A 19,746-nucleotide genomic window follows, 5' to 3' on the forward strand; every position below is an offset into this window, starting at 1 on the left:
GCCTTTCGTGACTTCGTCCGCGGATGCAACGAGGATGCTCTCTCATCTTCAGCCTCTCGAATCCCAAATGTGGTTGAAACTGTATCACTCTTTTACGGAAGGTATAAAGAGAATGATGCAATCGCGGCTCATCATTATTGATCAATTAGATTAATAATTAGTCTTAGCATTTCCCCTAAAAGGCTTACTTGTCCAATTCAACTACATAAATAAATAAACAACCTCATTTTTGTTAAACCTGAAAAAAATTAATCAACAGCTTCTTTCTTATATTATTTTCTTATCTTTGATACGCCTATTCTGTTTTTAGATAAAAATATATATATTTTCACGGTTCTTTACCAACCGTACGTAATTTTTGGGTCAAAAGGCAGGTTTTGTACCACGTGAGCTAACTCGTTTTGAAATTCCCGCCTAAGTTAGGGTCCGAGTTGTCTCCAAATTATTCACTTTTAACTAGGTTAAATTAATTTAACACTTTTAAAAGGTTAAATTCATTTAAGAACCGTTTATGTGAGCTATTTCATAAACCCAAATTAGGATATTACGTTAACTATAGATATAATTGGGTCAAAAGGCAGGTTTTGTACCACGTGAGCAGGGTTGTTTGATTTAAATCAAGCGATTTTTTTTAAAAAATCATTTGATTAAAATCAAGAATATATTTTTATTTTTAAAAAATGTTTTCAAAGATTCCTAGAAGTAGTTTAAGAAACTCGAGAAGAAACTTAACTAGAAAAGACCTAAAATTAAAAATAATCATGGTTTTGGTATATTTCAATGTAAGTTTTCCCAGAACTCCAGTTTGCCTTGCTGGAAACGCTAGGAAATGAAATAGCGGTCAAGCTAGACTTTTTATACAAGCATTTGAATAGTAATAATATCCAATAGCTGCTTAAATGTCATGATTATTTTGCTTTTGGTTAATTTTGACTCAAAAGATAGTTGGTAATTTACTATCTATTAGTTCAATAAAAATCAAAAAAATCCGATTTAAATAAAAAAAAAATCGATTATTTTGAATCACCCTGCACGTGAGCTAACTCGTTTTGAAATTCCCGCCTAAGTTAGGGTCCGAATTGTCTTCAAATTATACACTTTTTAACTAGGTTAAATTAATTTAACACTTTTGAAAGGTTAAATTCATTTAAGAACCGTTTATGTTAGCTATTTCATAAACCCAAATTAGGATATTACATTAACTATAGATTTAATTAAGCCCACTTCATCTACAAAGATATAATTAAGCCTACTACATCTACCGAAATAAAACTAAGCTTACTACATCTACTAAGATATAATTAAGCCTACTTCATCTACTAAGATATAATTAAGCCTACTTCATCTACTAAGATATAACTAAGCCTACTTCATCAACAAAGATATAATTAAGCCTACTTCATCTACTAAGATATAACTAAGCCTACTTCATCAACAAAGATATAATTAAGCCTACTACGTCTACCGAAATAAAATTAAGCCTACTTCATCTACTAAGATATAATTAAGCCTACTTCATCTACTAAGATATAATTAAGCCTACTTCATCTACTAAGATATAACTAAGCCTACTTCATCAACAAAGATATAATTAAGCCTACAGCATCTACTAAGATATAATTAAGCCTACTTCATCTACTAAGATATAATTAAGCCTACTTCATTAACAAAGATATAATTAAGCCTACAGCATCTACGAAGATATAATTAAGCCTACTACGTCTACCAAGAGCATCTATTTCTGTCCCTGCATCTATTTCTGTCCCTGCATCTACTTAAAAAGAAAAAAACACACAAAAATTCATATTTTGTTTCAAAATCTTTATTTATTAAAAAATAACATATTGCAATACATTGTAATAAATAAATGAAGGAAATTATTATCTTTTTGGCCAATTTCTAGCGGATCTACGCGTTGAATTTGATCCGTAGGTAACAGAGAGATCTTTCTGTCCTCGACGTTTTTTACCAGTTGAACCTTTATCGCTCTAAAAATCGTAATTAAAACAATATTAATGATAAAAAAATTAAATTATCTTTATAGTTTCTTTACCTTATATTCAACTTCTTCGTGAGGATTGAACGCCTTTCGTTTCTTTCCTTTGGCCCCCCTATTATTATTATTTTTAGCATTCCCTGGTACCTTCCCTTCTACGTAAAATTTTAAGTTAATCAATAAATAAATTAGTTTAATTAAATTAAATTAAATTAATTAATAAAGTCATACCTTCATTGGGCGTTTCAACAGTGTTATAATCAAATGGTTTGAAATTCTTTGAGACCGTGTTATCCATTTCTTTCCCACGTCTTTTGCGTTTAGATGTTGATGCCTTTAAATGATGTTAAAATTATTAATTAAAGGGAGGGTGAAGTAGAAAATCAAGTGATTTTTTATCGATTCTTCTACCAATTTTAAGACCCGTCTGCATATAGTGAAACATTCAGGAAATACAGATTCCGAATGATTTTAAAATTCAAATTAGGTTCAGATTTTAAGGATAATTTTAAAGAAGGTCCTCCGACCAATCGCGTAACTCCCTGCCTTTTTATTAACAAATTTCTCGTGGCACGCTCCATGTCTCGCGCCACGATTATCACGTCGCGCGCCTAATTTTATCAAATCTCGTGATAAATTTCATTCAACGCGGAACGTGCCACGAGAATTTTGTTAACAAGAAGGCAGGGCGTTACGCGATTGGTCGGAAGTCCTTGTTTAAAATTATCCTTTAAATCTGAACCTAATTTGAATTTTAAAATCATTTGGAAACTGTATTTCCTGAATGTTTGACTATATGCAGAATGGTCTTATAATTAGTAGAAGAATCGATAAAAAATCACTTGATTTTCTACTTCACCCTCCCTTTAAACTATTATTTAATTGATATTAAACTATAGAAACTTACATTAGTGTTTTTAATCGGTTCAATAACTTCAATATCATCGTCAGAATTTTCTAAAATTTCCTTTTTCTTGGAAACATCTTTTGTTTCTTGAGTTTTGGAGTTTTTACTTGTTGTCGATTGCGTCAACTCTTCAATATGTTCATGAAGTCTTTCAACCCTCGAATCATCGTCTCCCCCCGATTTTGTTTTCTCATCAACGGGAAGAACTATGGCTAAAATACTTTTAAACTAAATGGAAAAACAAAAATAGAGTATTAAATAATTAAAATTGATTAACTTTAATTAAATTAAATGATTAATATTTACCCTTTCAAAAGGACTGACAAAACTATTTAGAGTCTTTCTAATTGTCAATATTTCTTCTTTACGATCTTTTTCTGCATTTTTTGTTAAGGATAAACCAAAAATTGATAAACTTGGTTCTTTTTTGATGAATTTTTTATTATATCCTTCATTAATCTTTAAATTGTCTAGGAATTAACGAGAATCAAAGGTAAATTAATTGAAGAATTCACGAAATCATCGATATAGTTTATAGTAGAAAATAAAATAACGTTCACAACATACCATTAAGCAATGTTGGAAGCTTTGTAAGACTATCTTGAACTGGGATATCATGAGGACACGTCAAATTGAGATTACTCTCTTCGTTAACTAATTGCTCTTTGTGTGATGAAGTTGTTGAAGGCACTGTTTCAATCGCCTCCAGCTTTAATTATCAAAAGAAAATTAATATAAAATAATTAAAAAGGCTTAAAGAAGTTAATAAAGTTACTTTATGGGCGGGACATTGTCTAGCAGTCAACACTATATTGTGAAGTTCATTAAGTTGCGTTCTAACGAGAGGAGGAACTGGGTTACAACAGGCAAGGATGCCTTGTTGCTCTCGAGGTAAAACTTCCGCAATTTGAAGCAACATATGATTGGGCAAAACGTAACTGAAATCAGAAGAGAATTGAGATAAAATGGGAGGAAGGCGCCCAGCCAGCCGGATGGGGGTCGGAATAATACTTTTGCAGCCCCAAAAAGCGCAAAAGTAAAAATTAATTTTTAAGTTTAAATCTGTTAAAAAAATTAATTCTAGGCCTATATTATGTAAATTAATTAATTACCCAATACTTTCATCTTCAACTCTGGCTAAGGAGTCCCTCCAACGAAATAATTCCCTTAGAGCATACAATTGCCGATTATTGAAGACCTTTTTGCTCTTAATGTATAAATTGGTGTGGCCATCATCAGTTGAAAATGGTTTCTTATAACGCTACAATTACAGTCAGATTAATTAAAATTAAGTTTCAAACAAACTAGATTTAAATTAATCTAATTAGATTCTTACAATAAGGCAAACTTCTTTGCTTTTTTGAAAAACTGAGAGCAATAAATTTTTACGTTCATTGCCTTTTTCTACCAAATCTTTCTTCATACAATCAAATATGTACAATAAGTGATGAGTATCATCACGAGCGTAGTTCAACATTTGAGGCGGCAAGGGTCTAAATAATTTAAAGTAGTTTCATTGTGGAGAATGTTAAAATAAAAAATTTTAAATTTAAGTTTTATTTTTAATGTATATATCAAAATTTATGCTACAATCCCTTTAATACTCCAAACAGGGTTGTCATGATATTTTCAAATTCATACTACCCGACTTTTCACATTTCTAGGTTTTCCCTGACCATTTTCTATAATTTTCCCTGACCTTTTTCTAAAATCTTCCCTGACCTTTTTCTAAAATCTTCCCTGACCTTTTCCTATAATCTTCCCTGACCTTTTCCTATAATTTTCCCTGACCTTTTTCTAAAATCTTCCCTGACCTTTTCCTACAATCTTCCCTGACCTTTTCCTATAATCTTCCCTGACCTTTTCCTATAATTTTCCCTGACCTTTTTCTAAAATCTTCCCTGACCTTTTCCTACAATCTTCCCTGACCTTTTCCAATGATTTTCCCTGACCTTTTCCTATAATCTTCCCTGACCTTTTCCTATAATCTTCCCTGACCTTTTCCTATAATCTTCCCTGACCTTTTCCTATAATCTTCCCTGACCTTTTCCTATAATCTTCCCTGACCTTTTCCTATAATCTTCCCTGACCTTTTCCTATAATCTTCCCTGACCTTTTCCTATAATCTTCCCTGACCTTTTCCTATAATTTTCCCTGACCTTTTTCAATGATTATCCCTTGAGTTTGTTAAAATTCTCTGATTTTCCCCCAACACTAAAATCTATTCTAACATTCCTATAATTCTAAATAGTGAAGAAATTATAATAATTACCTTATCCTCCAATCAGCCAATCGTATTTGCTTGTCAGGTTCAAAGTGGCAATAATGTTTCATTAAATAGGCCAATGATAAATGTGGAAGTTGTAAAACAGAAGCGGCTTGTCCAGTATCAAACATATTAACTACATAAATCCCTAAATCCCTTTGTAGCCATTGTACATCCATATTGGCTCCGTGAAATATCTTTAAAATTTTAGGATCAGTGAAAACTTCATTCAGTACATAAACTTCGCTTCGAAGTTCCAAAACATCAACAACATAGTCGCAAAATCTAGTTGAGATTTGCATTAAACAAGTTATTCCTTGAAATGTTCGGTAAGAATGATGCTGGAAAATATTTATTAATTTAATTTAATTTAATTTAATTAATTAAAATGATCATCAGAATAGATTCAAATTAAATTTTTGTTTACTTCTAAATCAACAGCAAACATATCAACTTGTTTTAAGTCATTAACGAGTTCTTTTAGTCCTTCCTCTGTCTCAATAAGCTTAAAGGGTGTTTCCGAAGTGTCTTTTGGAACCTGAGGTTCAACTACCGTCAAATGACTTTCAGTTGGTTGGCATTTATCAATTTCTATCTCGTAAGGATGCGAATATCTGAGATAAAAATTAAATTACAGAAGTTGAAATTAAATTATTAAAATAATATTCGACAGGGTTCATACAACTTTTGGAAAACAAATTTCCCTGAGATTTCCAGGTTTCTCCCCATATACTTCCCTGCATTTTCCAAGTTTTCCCGTATATGGAGTATCCTATGGAGCAAATGTTAACGAAGGAGGGGGCGGGGGGCAAATAAGACTATAACATAATCAAAGGACATCCCCGTATTTCTAATATAACCAGAGTTATGAGCCTTCAAAGTTTAGTGTAACGTTAATCCTATGGATGGTGTGTTTAAGAACATTTTGCTTAATTACTCGGCCCCTGTTTGTCGTAGCCCTAAGTTTTTAATATGGTTGGATGGGGGTCAAATAGGAGTATAACATACTCAAAGGACGTCCCCGTATCTCTAGTAGAACCAGAGTTATGAGCCTCCAAAGTATAGTGTAATGTTAATCCTATGGAGGGAATGTTCACAAACATTTCAATACTTAATCACTCGGCCCCTGTTTGACGCAAATTTCCCTGATTTCCCTGAATTTTACTAAAAATTCGAAATTTCCCTGAGGTTTTTGTCAACTATTTATTTCCCTGATTTTTCCAGGTTTTCCCTGATTTTTCCGGGTTTTCCCTGATTTTTCCGGATTTTCCCTGATTTTTCCGGGTTTTCCCTGATTTTTCCAGGTTTTCCCTGATTTTTCCAGGTTTTCAATGATTTTTCCAGGTTTTCCCTGATTTTTCCAGGCTTCCCTGATTTTTCCAGGTTTTCCCTGATTTTTCCAGGTTTTCCCTGATTTTTCCAGGTTTTCCTTGATTTTTCCAGGTTTTCCCTGATTTTTCCAGGTTTCCCTGATTTTTCCAGGTTTTCCCTGATTTTTCCAGGTTTCCCTGATTTTTCCAGGTTTTCCCCGATTTTTCCAGGTTTTCCCTGATTTTTCCAGGTTTTCCCTGATTTTTCCAGCTTTTCCTTGACCTTTCCAGGTTTTCCCTGATTTTTCCAGGTTTTCCCTGATTTTCCCAGATTTTTCCAGGATTTCCCTGATTTTTCCAGGATTTCCCTGATTTTTCCAGGTTTCCCCTGATTTTCCCAGGTTTTCCCTGATTTCCAGGTTTGTATGAACCCTGATATTGTAAAACGACTATACTTACATCTCTTCATCATCAACTTTTTCCAAGAGAACTGCCAGGGGTTTAATTGAATTTGGTTTCTCTTTTATGATTGGGATAAACGGCCCTTTACTATTGTCAATTTTATCTTTAAACTTAAATTGAGGCCTCTGAACGTTTTTTCCAGCTAAAAGGGAATAAACTGGTGGGCTAGATTGATTTGATTTACGATTCCAACTAGTTGCGATGGGTTTTGTAACTCTAACAGTTGTTAACACAACATCTTCCACCTTCTTACGTAACCCTGCAGCTTCGTCTAAAGCAGTACCCTACATTTCCACAAACATCATGAAAATTTTAGCTTGACTTTTGACAAATTCAATAACAATTAACTTACAGCTTCTTCTAAGATGCTATCATTAACTTCAATTAATTTTTCAAAGATGTCTTCATCTTCCAAATTTTCATAATTTATTTTACCACCATGATGTTGAGTAACATTGCTCATGCTAGGGTACCACTCATATTTCATGATTTTTGGCAATTTCAAGATTTTATCTTTTATCTTTTTCTATTATTTGATAAACTTACAGTTTTAAAACTCGTTTCCCTTCCAATTTCATGAATTTACGAAAAGCATCAAAAGTTCGGTTATAATTTGAAGCATCTTCAGTTGGCGAGATGGCATTCGAGGCCTTGGTTGCACGAAATGCAGCTTGCAAAGTAGCCTAAATTGTATTAAAAATACTTTAGTTCTATGTGTAGTGATTTTATATAAATAATTAATAGATTGAAATTAGTGTTAATTACCTGACTAAAAACATTTACATCGGAAAAACCGGGCAAAAAGTCCAATTTTTCGGAACTTTCATCAGTACCCTCGCACGTTTTCTCCATTTTTTCGGTTCTATTTGATTTTGATGTAGCAGACTACGGAATACCATAGCGCGCAGGGCCAGAAATAAGAAAAATTTCTTATAGGACATGTGTCCAGTGATACCCCCTTTGACTGGAAAATTTATAGGACAATGTCCACTGGAGTGTGCAAAAATAGTATCGCATCTTCATAGTCAAGCTATCAAAACTTCGGAAAATTTATTGGTCAAAACGTCCAGTGACCCCCTTAGTTTTTAAAGAGATTATGGGACATTTTAAAATTTTATTGGACAATGTCCAGTGTCCTGTGCTTATTTCCGGCCCTGATAGCGCGTTCAGTCTGGGAAATAAGGATATCTTTTAAACTAGTTCTTGGGTTGGGACCAGCGTGGGAAATAAGGCGGTGGCACAGGGCAAATGACCAGTTTAAAAATTAAATCGGAGGGGGTCAGTGGTCCACGGGACCACTAAAAAAATTCTAGGGTAACCAGGGTCCAGACAATATCTCAACTATTTTAATTATCCACTTCTTTAGTTTAGCAGACGACGCGCCCTGGTCAATGGTCATGGACCAGTTTATTTATTCCAGGCCAGGGGGGGTTGCTGGCCCAATGTCCAGTTTTAAAAAAATCCTTATTTCCCACCCTGGTTGGGACCGAGGGATGATGGGCGACCTGCGGCAGCGGCAGTGCGGCACCGTATCTCCATGGATGAAACAAGGATAGCCGACTCTAGCTTTGGCTGTAGTACCCGATTTTCGAAACGCGACCGTGGCGCCCCCTTTTTGTCGTACGGAAAAACTGGGGGATATTAACATTGGGGAAACTAGTCCCTTGCCCCCCGTGCATCTAATTATGTTCCGTACGAGAACTAGAGGCCGCTAGAAGCACTAGCTTCTGCAACGCTTCTGTCATGCCTCTACCGGACGTTTACGGAAACTACCGGAGTCGACTCTCCTTACTTCCTCCCTGGTATCTCTCCCAATGTACCTCGCGAACGCCCCTACCCTTCGGTAGGCGATTGCTAAGTGCTGCCGCGTAGCGCCATTTTATTTGTATGAGAACTAGCTTCTATTTTTAAGATAGAGGGAGCGTCCTTTACAGTTTCGTCCGGTACGACCCTACCTAACCGCTGAGGATGCTGGGAGGACTACGGTGCCGTAGGTGGGGGTACAGACTACACTCCATTCCTCTCTCCTTCAAGGTGGGGGTACACAGGCAACGTTATAGGTATGGGGGTTGCCACTCCATTCCTCTCTCCTTCAAGGTAGTTTCGCCACTTTTGCGTCGTCGGCTTCATATTTTTCATAAATATTATAATTTTTATCGAGACAGCCAAAGTCGGCTAGACGATAGTTTAACATAAATTAAACTTATCTTTAGGTTAACATAAGTTAATCTGAAAATAAATCTGGTAGGTATATTAAATTTAATTAAATAGGGTTTGTAGTTTCATTTCGGATTTTCGGGCATTTTGCGCAATTTATAGTTAAATTTAGGCTAAGTTGTACAAGTGTTTTTTTTTTTTTTTTTTTTTTTTTTTTTTAAGTATAACGACCCTGAGAGAGCAGTATCAGTATCCAGTAATTAGCTATTTATTTATCTATCTAGGCTAGTCAAATTTCTAGCGATAAAAATATGAACAAACTTTCCATTTCAAGCAAGCTTTCAAAAGCATAAAATTTTATATCCTTGAAAATTTCAGTGAAGTAGAAAAAAACGCTAAAATATATATCATGTTGAAAACTTTTTCCAGAAAAGGTTTGAACATTGTTTATGCATTTCAAACTAACAAAACGCATAAATATTGTCAATTTGAGCGATTTTCTTCCACAAATATGAGTAACAGTAACCCTACCTTCACTGAAATTCGTATTCCAACTGAGCTGGGATTTATAGCGGCAAAACAATGGGGTAATCAACATGGTAGACCAGTTCTGGCTTTGCACGGTTGGCAAGATAATTGCGGAAGTTTCGATCCTCTAATCCCTTGGCTGGATTACAAATTAAACATTGTGGCCATAGACTTCCCTGGACATGGATATTCTAGTCATATTCCAAAAGGAGTCCATTACAACTTTATGGATATGTTGTACGACGTTCGACAAATTGTAGACTATTTGAAATGGACCAAGTTTACGGTATTGGGACATAGCATGGGAGGAGGCGTTGGTCTCATGTACGCGAGTACTTATCCTGATGAAGTTGAGTCTGTTATAGCCTTGGATATCTTCAAGCCATGGTCCTTGCTACCGGAATTAATTCCAGCTAGGATAGTTCACTCCATCAAAAATAGATTGCAGATGAGGTAAAGGCAATATTTCTTTCACTTTTCTTAAATTCAACTTCCTTACAGTGTTGCCAAAAGTTTTTGTTTGAGTTCTTTAAATCCACCATATTCGCGATGCGTGTGCCAAGGCTTAAGGCACAATTTTTAACTACTGATAAATCTGAGTGAAAATTATGCGTCGTCTGCTTTAGGATCGAAGTTGAAAGAAACGTTTTTACTCTGAAGCAGACGACGTTTAATTTGGCCCAGATTTTTCAGCTAAATTCGCGCGTTAAGCCTTGGCACATGCATTGGGAATAATGGGGCAACTTCCTTACAGTGTTGCCAAAAGTTTTTGTGTTTGAGTTCTTTAAATCCACCTTATTCCTGATGCGTGTGCAAAGGCTAAGGTGCAATTTTTAACTACTGATAAATCTGAGTGAAAATTATGCGTCGTCTGCTTTAGGATCGAAGTTGAAAGAAACGTTTTTACTCTGAAGCAGACGATGTTTAATTTGGCCCAGATTTTTCAGTTAAATTCGCGCGTTAAGCCTTGGCACATGCATTGGGAATAATGGGGCAACTTCCTTACAGTGTTGCCAAAAGTTTTTGTGTTTGAGTTCTTTAAATCCACCTTATTCCTGATGCGTGTGCAAAGGCTTACGGCGCAATTTTTAACTACTGATAAATCTGAGTGAAAATTATGCGTCGTCTGCTTTAGGATCAAAGTTGAAACGTTTTTACTCTGAAGCAGACGACGTTTAATTTGGCCCAGTTTTTTCATTTAAATTCGCGTGTTAAGCCTTGGCACATGCATCGGGAATAATTTGGATTTAAATCAGTTTGAAACTGAATTTCTAAACTCACAAAGATACTGCCAATACTAAGGAATAGAAATCTGATTAAAAAATATCTACTTATTAAATTATTTTAGAGAAAAGTTGAAAGTAGGCGAGCCAGTGTATACTGAGGAAAGTGCTTTAGACCGTCTTATTAAAGGGCAGGGTGGTTCCTGCACCGAAAACTCCGCTCGAGTATTGCTCAAACGAGGTTTAAAACCCTCCCCTGATGGAAGAGGAGTCGTTTACACGCGAGATTTGCGTCTTCAAATTCAAAATCTAGCCGTTATTGATAGTAGAATGATGAAGGACTATTTAAGCAATTTCCGCAGTCGCTTGCTTTATATCAAAGCTAGAGACGGGCTCAAATACGAAAAACCCGAAGTCTTAATGGCTTACCAAGATATGTACAATACTAATTGTAAAGAGTACAGATTTGTGGAAATGGAAGGAACTCATCATTTTCACATGAATAATCCTGAAGTTGTAGGTCCCGTTATCAATAATTTTTTGGAGACTTCCAAATTATGATTACTTAATTTTCCCCCATATTTTTATTTACTTCATTGTTATTATGTTTTGGTAACCGGTGGCATTATACACATGATCAAATAATAAATATATATTGATATTGTTATAAAATATTTATATACTATTTTGTATTTACAAAGATTAAACTAAGTTTTTTAACTTAAATGTTTTGTGAATAATATGCGTTTAATATAATCCATTATCTTATCTTGCATTCAGGAATTTTTTTTTTCTTACTGAACACTGGAGCGTATAACCGTGAGCCGTCGTGTTCCAGGGAGCGGGAGACCCAAGGGGGTACGCTACCGGGAGACCCAAGGGGGTACGCTACCGGGAGACCCAAGGGGGTACGCTACCGGGAGACCCAAGGGGGTACGCTACCGGGAGACCCAAGGGGGTACGCTACCGGGAGACCCAAGGGGGTACGCTACCGGGAGACCCAAGGGGGTACGCTACCGGGAGACCCAAGGGGGTACGCTACCGGGAGACCCAAGGGGGTACGCTACCGGGAGACCCAAGGGGGTACGCTACCGGGAGACCCAAGGGGGAACACTACCGGGAGACCCAAGGGGGAACACTACCGGGAGACCCAAGGGGGAACACTACCGGGAGACTCAAGGGGGAACACTACCGGGAGACTCAAGGGGGAACACTACCGGGAGACTCAAGGGGGAACACTACCGGGAGACCCAAGGGGGAACACTACGGAGGGTCCGCGAGTGTAGGGCTAGGTTGTATGTGATGAATCAGGGAAGGAGTTGAGGTGGTTTGTGCATGTGGTGACTAATTTGGGGTAAGTAACCTCCTGCGGACACGGGGTTGTCGGCACCTGTAGGGGAGGATCACTGACACGTCCCTTATTCCCTCAAACACTGTCGCCCAGTAGCTTGGCCTACAGCAGTGCGCCACACTCCCGACCATTCAGGAATTTCAGACAGAATTAGTACGAGGGGTAGGGGAGCGGAAATCTAATTAGTTTTCATTTTTCTGACTGTTAGGATTGAGACAGTTTAAACCAGGAGGAGAGTGTAGTTGGTAATGTACTTTGTCTGCCAAGTAGCCTGGTGTAAATGGTATAAATACTCATAGTCTGAAAACTACGTTTATTGAATGGTTACGGCATTTGCTAAGTTTATGTGGCACTCTACATAAATTTATTATGTATGCGAGCCACTGTATAGCCACAGCGCGTTATGGGGTGCTGTACAACCTTAGTACATTGGATACGGACTATTGCAAAATGACGTTTTTGCATTCAGGTATTTACAAATGTAACAGAGAAAATTATTTGTGGATGGAGGAAATATTTGATAAAAATCGCGCGTCATTATAGCGTGATGGAAAAACCATTTCTAAGGTCTTTTAATTTAATTAGCATATTTACCACTTCCTCAATTAAAAAGCAAGAGAGGATTGTAGCGAGGGTTGTGGTGGTAATTACATAAAATTTCCCCATGAAATATTGTACCTTGAATTATTTTTTCGTTTCATACGGTTGTTTATAATCTCAATAAATAATAAAATAGTGGAAAATAGAAGACCCGCGAACCACAAGACCAAAGCTCCGTAGTAATTATCGATGGTTAGAATACTCAATTCATTATCTTGCTTCTCTTCCAGGCATTTGAAGAAGTATATTGGGGTCGGTATCTTAGGATCGTATTCGTACAAATCCGCTTCAGTCAGTCGCATAATTCTGTTCAGGAAAAATATTACTAAAAATTTGTTCAACCGAGTGAGGAAGAAAATAAGAAATAACGGTACAGGTACAATTTTCGCAATCAAGAAGGTTACAGCATGGAGGAAAGAGGTGAAATGGAGACGAAATCCCCATCCTCATTATCGGGGCATTCAAGGGGGTTGATACATGGACAAAGCAAAACAGTATTGCTTTGTCCATGGTTGATACATCCCCGTTTCTGCGCATTCGCACACAAACAGCGCAGACCCCAAAAAGCGAGATGGAAGGCAGTGTCTTTCCCTCTTAGTTACATAGAAATGGTCTATTAAGAAGTTGGTTTAACTATTCTGGCGCCATATTCCATGATTGCTTCGAATTTTATTCAAAGAGTTAAAGCATAGACAAACCTGATATTTATATGTTCCGTGATGTCCTTGTTAGCGTATTTATTGTAAACCAAACTGCTGAAGGTGACCAGGTAGGGCGTGGTCGCTCGAAACTTGCATGATTTACTTTGCTTCTTAACTGTCAATAATTCCATGAAATTGTCCATCGTTGAAGCGAAGGCGCACTGTCCAGACTCGATTTTTTTGACAAGTTCGTACTTGTATTTACTATCGTAAATCTTCTTTGAATTCAAAACGCTCTGAGACGAATGAAGTTCCAATCTCCTTCGTAGTTCTTTGAATACCTTCGTTTTGGTATCCTAGATGGAAATATCCTGTTTTAGTAAATTAAGAATAGACACGTTCCGAAAAAACAAACACACAGGATCGAAGCAGCCATTGGGGTATTCTTCTTCGCGCCTAGAGGCACCTCTAGAGGCAGTGCGAGTTGGCTAGTGTCCCGCGTGTAGTGAACTCGGGGTCCGTCTATAGCGTTAATTCTTGGCGCGAGGGAGAATACCCAATGGGGGCCTCGGCCCTCGGTGTTGGTTAAGGCCATAGAATAAAAAGCAAGGAGTTCGAGATACATATCTCAAAATCCATGCCTTTCATTTTAGGGATGATACTAGTTTTTATCAAGTGCGCCTGTGTAGTGGCTAAACTATGGGAAGTTTTTGTAATATTTACAAGAATGACTTCTTCGTCAACTTTGCCTTTAGTGACAACGGGATAAACTGAAGGAAAGTCCAAGAAGTCATTAAGGGTCCGAATAAATTTGGGAGCTGGTTTGATGCTGAATTTGGAAACCAATACACCGCTGAATGCCGTCATGACGACTAACGTGAAGACTATCCACGATCCGAATAAATAACGTTCGGCCGACGTGAATTTAACAAGTCGAGATGAACCTATAAGTATGAAACGAAAGAAAAGTATCTTCATCCTTATATACTTCTGATATTAAGTAATCATAATGTGTCTTGTTAAAGTACATTCAGCTTGTGGATTATGAAGGCCGTTTCTTTTTCCTACTTCTTTTAATTAAATAAATTCCTGGTACTATACACAAATATCCGAACTTTAACCTACTTTTGCCCATAAGTATTTCCCATAGTAACCAAGCTTGATCGCCGGCTTCTGTTACAAATTTCGGAGTGGTTGATCTCAGTTGAACTTGAATTATACATAAACTGAAGGCTATCATAAAGATGATCATCATCAAAATTAATAAGTACAGCTGAATTAAAAAATAAGTGAAGATTTAGATCCTTTCCTTTCAAAGTAAATGTTATGAAAATTACTCGAATTTCCATCGCCTCCAAGAATCCAAAGTTGATAGAAATGGTGTTAGGATCCGTGGGAGAAGTTTTCCCAACTAGAAATTGCCTTAACTTTAGCGAAAAGATAGAAGAGTAACTCACAACACTTTGACGTTTGTAAGTTTGAGCGAAACTGCCAAAGCCAACATGAGCTATCTGTATAAAATATTTGAGTTTCAATATAAAATCACTCAGACAGTAAAATTATCGTACATTTTTCTGTAGCATTCCTATAACTCCAGTCCAGGATCCATTCTCCAATTGTATCCCCAATTGACCATCAACTGGTTTTCTCGTTTCAACTTTGCTAACCAATCTAATGATAATTTTTATTATTAGAGTTTTTATGAACTTGACATAAGATCTTCCAAGTATGACGAGCATGTGTAGTGTACTATTCAATTTTCATATTCAAATTAGGTTTAACGCGTACTTTAAAGTATTTCAGAAATTGAGAAACATAACGAATTTAAGTTCGAACAAGTTTTTCGGTCAATTTCTTAACTCTCTATTTCCATAGAACGGATCAGTGTCCAGTCACTCAATGTGATCAGTGTACAACGTTGTACATTCGACTGTACTAAAGGCATTGAGGGTAATCTTTAATGGGAGGGTGAAATGGAAAATCCAGTGATTTTTTATACAGGGTGTTTCTGAAAAGTCCATCACAAATTAAGGGGCGTGTTTATGGGACCAAACTGAGCGGAAAGTACCAAAGAACATGGGGTATACAACATTTTGTTACGGAGATATGGCCTTCCAAACATTCGCCCCTAAAACAAGGAAATATCCAAAAATGAGGAGTAACACTTAAGACCGACTAACCAGCTTGTTTAAAATTACTAGACAATTTCAATAGCCTTTAATCGAACAATTGATTTCTACCTTTACTAATCAGAAGCGTATAAATGAGTAGAAGTATGCCTACGGTGGTAATGTAAAATTAATCCCAAGTGACATGATGTTTCAAGATCTTCCCAGCACCAAGTAAAATGGTTCTGATTGAAGGGACTTTTATTAGCACAGCGTAAACAACGTTATTTTCAGGAATTAGTCCAAATGTCCACGGGCGGCATTACAAAAACGAGGCAGTCTTTCGAATGATACTTGGACATGTTGGAAGATCCCTGGCTTGTTCCTGTTATCTCAAACCGTAAAAAGCTACGCAAATCTTCATCATCACGGACAACACTCTTGTACGTTAGGTATGACCTTGAGAAAACCTAAAAGGACATCTCGAATGTATTTGAAAAACCCATCTCCAATTAAGGGGCGTGTTGTTTGTTTCCAACAGAGTAAACTCGCCCAGAGAACAATTACAATGCAGAGCCACGTTTCGGCGTTAATGGCCCACAAAGGTGGTCCCAAAAACAAGAACAAACTTTAATTTGTTTCGTTCAGTAAGTGTTTCATGTGTCATAGATAAAACGCCATGATTAATGCACGAAGAAAATGAATTTATTGACAAGTTTTAACATTTAATTGCAACTAGTTACAAAAATTGTTCAAAGTGTTCACCACCCGCGTTAAGGCACACATTAGCACGTCTTACAAATGATTCCCTTACACGTTGAAAAATGCCTGGAGTTTCGCGAATTGTTTGACAGCCGTGAATTATTCGTCGACGTAGCTCTTCAACATCGGGCACTTCAGTCTGATAAACTAAGTCTTTCAGGTGGCCCCAAAGAAAGAAATCACAAGGGTTCAGATCGGGTGATCGAGCAGGCCACTCCACAGGTCCACCTCGACCTAACCACCGCAAAGGGAAGGTCGCGTTAAGATAATTTCGGACCGCGATGCTGAAATGTGGTGGTGCACCATCGTGCATGAACCACATTCTGTTTACCAAAAATAAGGGTACGTCTTCGAGTAGTTCCGGTAAATCGTCCCGTAAGAACTGCAAGTAAGCCACACCGTTTAACCTGGGCTCTAGGAAATGTGGCCCAATTAAATTGTCACCCACAATACCACACCACACGTTTAAACTGAATTGTACTTGGTGACTTCTAACGCAAGTTGCGTGGGGGTTTAGCTGGGACCATTGATGTTTATTATGTAAGTTAATAATACCATCCCGTGAAAAGTTAGCTTCGTCAGTAACCAACAAATCCCGTGGGAAATCGATATCGTTTACTTTAGCCAGAAACCACTGACAAAACGCCGTGCGTCGTGGGTAGTCCGCTGGATTCAAACCTTGAACTTTTTGAACATGGAAAGGATGAAACCGGTGGCTTCTGAGGATTTTCCACACGAGCGTGTGGTTTACGCCTAATCGGCGACCAACTTGGCGGGTACTTGATTCAGGCTCGTCCTCGAAAATGGTGAGAACTTCGTCTTCTACGGCCTCTGGGATGGCTCTCGCTCTAGGTTGAGGTCCAGCCGGTTGGATTCGTCCATCTTGCCTCAAACGTCTGTCCACAGCCTCGAACGTCAGTCGATTTGGTAGTCGCCTCTGCGGAAATCTTTCCTGATACAAGCGTACAGCTGCAGCGGCATTCCCCTCGGCTAGTCCATACATTAGGTGCATATCCGCATATTCGGCATTTGTGAAGAAAGGCATTGTAACAGACTTCGTTGAATTATGAGTTTAATAAAACAAACACATGTACGTGAAACCTCTTTTATTCCTTTCTTAAAAAACATAGTGCTCTGTTTAAAGGTATGTCCGCACTAGGCCAAAAATTGCGCTGCGTTCGCTGCGTTCGCTACGTTCGCCAATCACGCCGAGAAAACCAGCTGTTCGCACTTCGAAATTTTCCGCGCTCAGCGTACTCGACGAAGCTGGCGAGAGAGAGAACGAAGTTGAAAATGTTGAACTTTTTGCGTCGATCTCGCCAGCGTAGGCTACGCACAACCAATCCACGACCTTTTCTTTGTCACGTGGGATAAGTTCTGTGAATAGATCGAAATAATGGCGGGAAATTGCAGTAGAGTGAAGCGTCTAGCTCATGCGAATAAATTAATTATTTCATTGCTATTAATTCGAAAACAAAAGAAAAGGGACCATATAAAACGTATTTGGTTTAGAGAAGTTTTCCAGGACAGAAAAAAAGATGGGGATTTTTATAATCCCACACCCAAAATGAGATATTATTACGAACGATAGGGGATAAACTCTTCGTTGAGCATTTGCATTAATATCAATTCTAGTTTCGTTGTCCGACATTATAACGAGAAAAATTCCAAATAGCAGCCAAACCAAGATTCAACATGCAATTAAGTCAGACTTCTATAGTGAATAAAAACCGATGCAGCTCTTAAAATATGACGTCCGTAAAACGATGGACGCTGATTGGTTGTGCGTCGCCTACGCCGGCGAGACCGACGCAAAAAGTTGAACATTTTCAACTTCGTTCTCTCTCTCGCCAGCTTCGTCGAGTACGCTGAGCGCGGAAAATTTGGAAGTGCGAACAGCTGGTTTTCTCGGCGTGATTGGCGAGCGTAGCGAACGCAGCGAACTTAGCGCAGTTTTTGGCCTAGTGCGGACATACCTTTAGTGCTCTGTTTTTTAAGAATAGGCGAAGTTCTCACTATTTTCGAGGACGATCCAAAAACAAGCAGCCGCCAATTGGTTTGCTGATTAAGAAAAAAACCACACGCAACTTGCGTTAGAATTCACAAAGTACAATTCAGCTTAAACGTGTGGTGTAGTATTGTGGGTGACAATTTAATTGGGCCATATTTCCTAGAGCCCAGGTTAAACGGTGTGGCTTACTTGTAGTTCTTACGGGACGATTTACCAGAACTACTCGAAGACGTACCCTTAGGTTTAATAAACAGAATGTGGTTCATGCACGATGGTGCACCACCACATTTCAGCATCGCGGTCCGAAAACTTGTCAATAACATTTTCTTTGTGCATTAATCATGGCGTTTTATCTATGACACATGAAATACTTACTGAACGAAACAAATTAAAGTTTGTTCTTTTGTTTGGGACCACCTTAATTTGTGGGCCATTAACGCCGAAACGTGGCTCTGCATTGTAATTGTTCTCTGGGCGAGTTTACTCTGTTGGAAACAAACAACACGCCCCTTAATTGGAGATGGGTTTTTCAAATACATTCGAGATGTCCTTTTAGGTTTTCTCAAGGTCATACCTAACGTACAAGAGTGTTGTCCGTGATGATGAAGATTTGCGTAGCTTTTTACGGTTTGAGATAACAGGAACAAGCCAGGGATCTTCCAACATGTCCAAGTATCATTCGAAAGACTGCCTCGTTTTTGTAATGCCGCCCGTGGACATTTGGACTAATTCCTGAAAATAACGTTGTTTACGCTGTGCTAATAAAAGTCCCTTCAATCAGAACCATTTTACTTGGTGCTGGGAAGATCTTGAAACATCATGTCACTTGGGATTAATTTTACATTACCACCGTAGGCATACTTCTACTCATTTATACGCTTCTGATTAGTAAAGGTAGAAATTAATTGTTCGATTAAAGGCTATTGAAATTGTCTAGTAATTTTAAACAAGCTGGTTAGTCGGTCTTAAGTGTTACTCCTCATTTTTGGATATTTCCTTGTTTTAGGGGCGAATGTTTGGAAGGCCATATCTCCGTAACAAAATGTTGTACACCCCATGTTCTTTGGTACTTTCCGCTCAGTTTGGTCCCATAAACACGCCCCTTAATTTGTGATGGACTTTTCAGAAACACCCTGTAGATAATTTTACTAATTGTAAGATTTGTTAGAAACATGCGGGAAATACCTCCTAATGATTTTAAAATTCGAATTCTGAGAGAGCGGTAGCTCTCTTAGATAAGACTTCATACTGCTCTTAATGTATAAGGAGGGTTTTTTGGTTGGATGTAACTTTTTTTGTATTGCATTAACTGTATTGAAAAAATTCCACAGAACTACAATTCTGGCCCACAATATGTGGTTAAAATTTCAAAAAGATCCATTAATTAGTTAATTTTATAAAAAATAAAGTTGCTAAGGGTGGTT

General features: G+C 37.6%; 3 protein-coding genes across 6 annotated transcripts in view; 1 reads left to right on the forward strand and 2 right to left on the reverse strand.

The window, feature by feature from the left end:
• Window positions 1-1,806: 1,806 nt before the first annotated feature.
• On the reverse strand, window positions 1,807-7,851 carry Rrp6 (exosome component Rrp6). Of its 2 annotated transcripts, none has more exons than XM_089860011.1 (15): window positions 7,707-7,851; window positions 7,488-7,624; window positions 7,294-7,405; window positions 6,939-7,225; window positions 5,597-5,783; window positions 5,176-5,510; window positions 4,240-4,396; window positions 4,016-4,164; window positions 3,679-3,841; window positions 3,471-3,612; window positions 3,210-3,373; window positions 2,904-3,131; window positions 2,228-2,330; window positions 2,054-2,148; window positions 1,807-1,988 (listed from the first exon to the last, which is right to left on the reverse strand). In XM_089860011.1, the coding sequence occupies exons 1-15, from the start codon at window positions 7,791-7,793 to the stop codon at window positions 1,881-1,883; spliced, it is 2,454 nt and encodes an 817-aa protein (XP_089716137.1). In that variant the 5' UTR covers window positions 7,794-7,851; the 3' UTR covers window positions 1,807-1,880. The 2 variants fall into 2 exon arrangements, with proteins under 2 accessions (XP_089716137.1, XP_089716127.1); XM_089860001.1 differs by having other exon boundaries at window positions 2,054-2,151.
• Window positions 7,852-8,979: 1,128 nt separating this feature from the next.
• Window positions 8,980-11,575, forward strand: LOC149710175 (putative serine hydrolase). Of its 2 annotated transcripts, XM_089860053.1 has the most exons (3): window positions 8,980-9,185; window positions 9,528-10,079; window positions 10,975-11,575. In XM_089860053.1, the coding sequence occupies exons 2-3, from the start codon at window positions 9,610-9,612 to the stop codon at window positions 11,408-11,410; spliced, it is 906 nt and encodes a 301-aa protein (XP_089716179.1). In that variant the 5' UTR covers window positions 8,980-9,185; window positions 9,528-9,609; the 3' UTR covers window positions 11,411-11,575. The 2 variants fall into 2 exon arrangements, with proteins under 2 accessions (XP_089716179.1, XP_089716169.1); XM_089860043.1 differs by lacking the exon at window positions 8,980-9,185 and having other exon boundaries at window positions 9,321-10,079.
• Window positions 11,576-11,618: 43 nt separating this feature from the next.
• LOC149710176 (uncharacterized) overlaps window positions 11,619-19,746 on the reverse strand; it is a 177,256-nt gene continuing 169,128 nt past the window's right edge. For both annotated transcript variants that reach the window (XM_089860023.1, XM_089860031.1), the window contains 6 exons: window positions 15,010-15,112; window positions 14,779-14,952; window positions 14,567-14,714; window positions 14,165-14,385; window positions 13,499-13,797; window positions 11,619-13,106 (listed from right to left, as the gene is read on the reverse strand). In XM_089860023.1, coding sequence (XP_089716149.1) covers window positions 12,848-13,106; window positions 13,499-13,797; window positions 14,165-14,385; window positions 14,567-14,714; window positions 14,779-14,952; window positions 15,010-15,112 — 1,204 coding nt within the window. In that variant the 3' untranslated portion in view covers window positions 11,619-12,847. The remainder of the gene's footprint in view (window positions 13,107-13,498; window positions 13,798-14,164; window positions 14,386-14,566; window positions 14,715-14,778; window positions 14,953-15,009; window positions 15,113-19,746) is intronic.

Source organism: Phalangium opilio, unplaced genomic scaffold (genome assembly GCF_054372755.1).
Source record: "Phalangium opilio isolate 3A_F unplaced genomic scaffold, DU_Popi_V2 ptg000011l_1, whole genome shotgun sequence".
NCBI classification, from domain to species: Eukaryota; Metazoa; Arthropoda; class Arachnida; order Opiliones; family Phalangiidae; genus Phalangium; species Phalangium opilio.

What these genes read in the sequence shown, in the direction of transcription:
- Rrp6 (XM_089860001.1), bottom strand. Translation starts at nt 7,793, where the DNA reads ATGGAGAAAACGTGCGAGGGTACTGATGAAAGTTCCGAAAAATTGGAC. An exon ending in TTGGCTGATTGGAGGATAAG is followed by an intron (nt 4,397 to 5,175) that starts GTAATTATTATA and finishes TAAATTATTTAG; the next exon opens with ACCCTTGCCGCCTCAAATGT. An exon ending in ACGAAGAAGTTGAATATAAG is followed by an intron (nt 1,989 to 2,053) that starts GTAAAGAAACTA and finishes TACGATTTTTAG; the next exon opens with AGCGATAAAGGTTCAACTGG.
- LOC149710175 (XM_089860043.1), top strand. Translation starts at nt 9,508, where the DNA reads ATGTTGAAAACTTTTTCCAGAAAAGGTTTGAACATTGTTTATGCATTT. An exon ending in AAAAATAGATTGCAGATGAG is followed by an intron (nt 10,080 to 10,974) that starts GTAAAGGCAATA and finishes AAATTATTTTAG; the next exon opens with AGAAAAGTTGAAAGTAGGCG.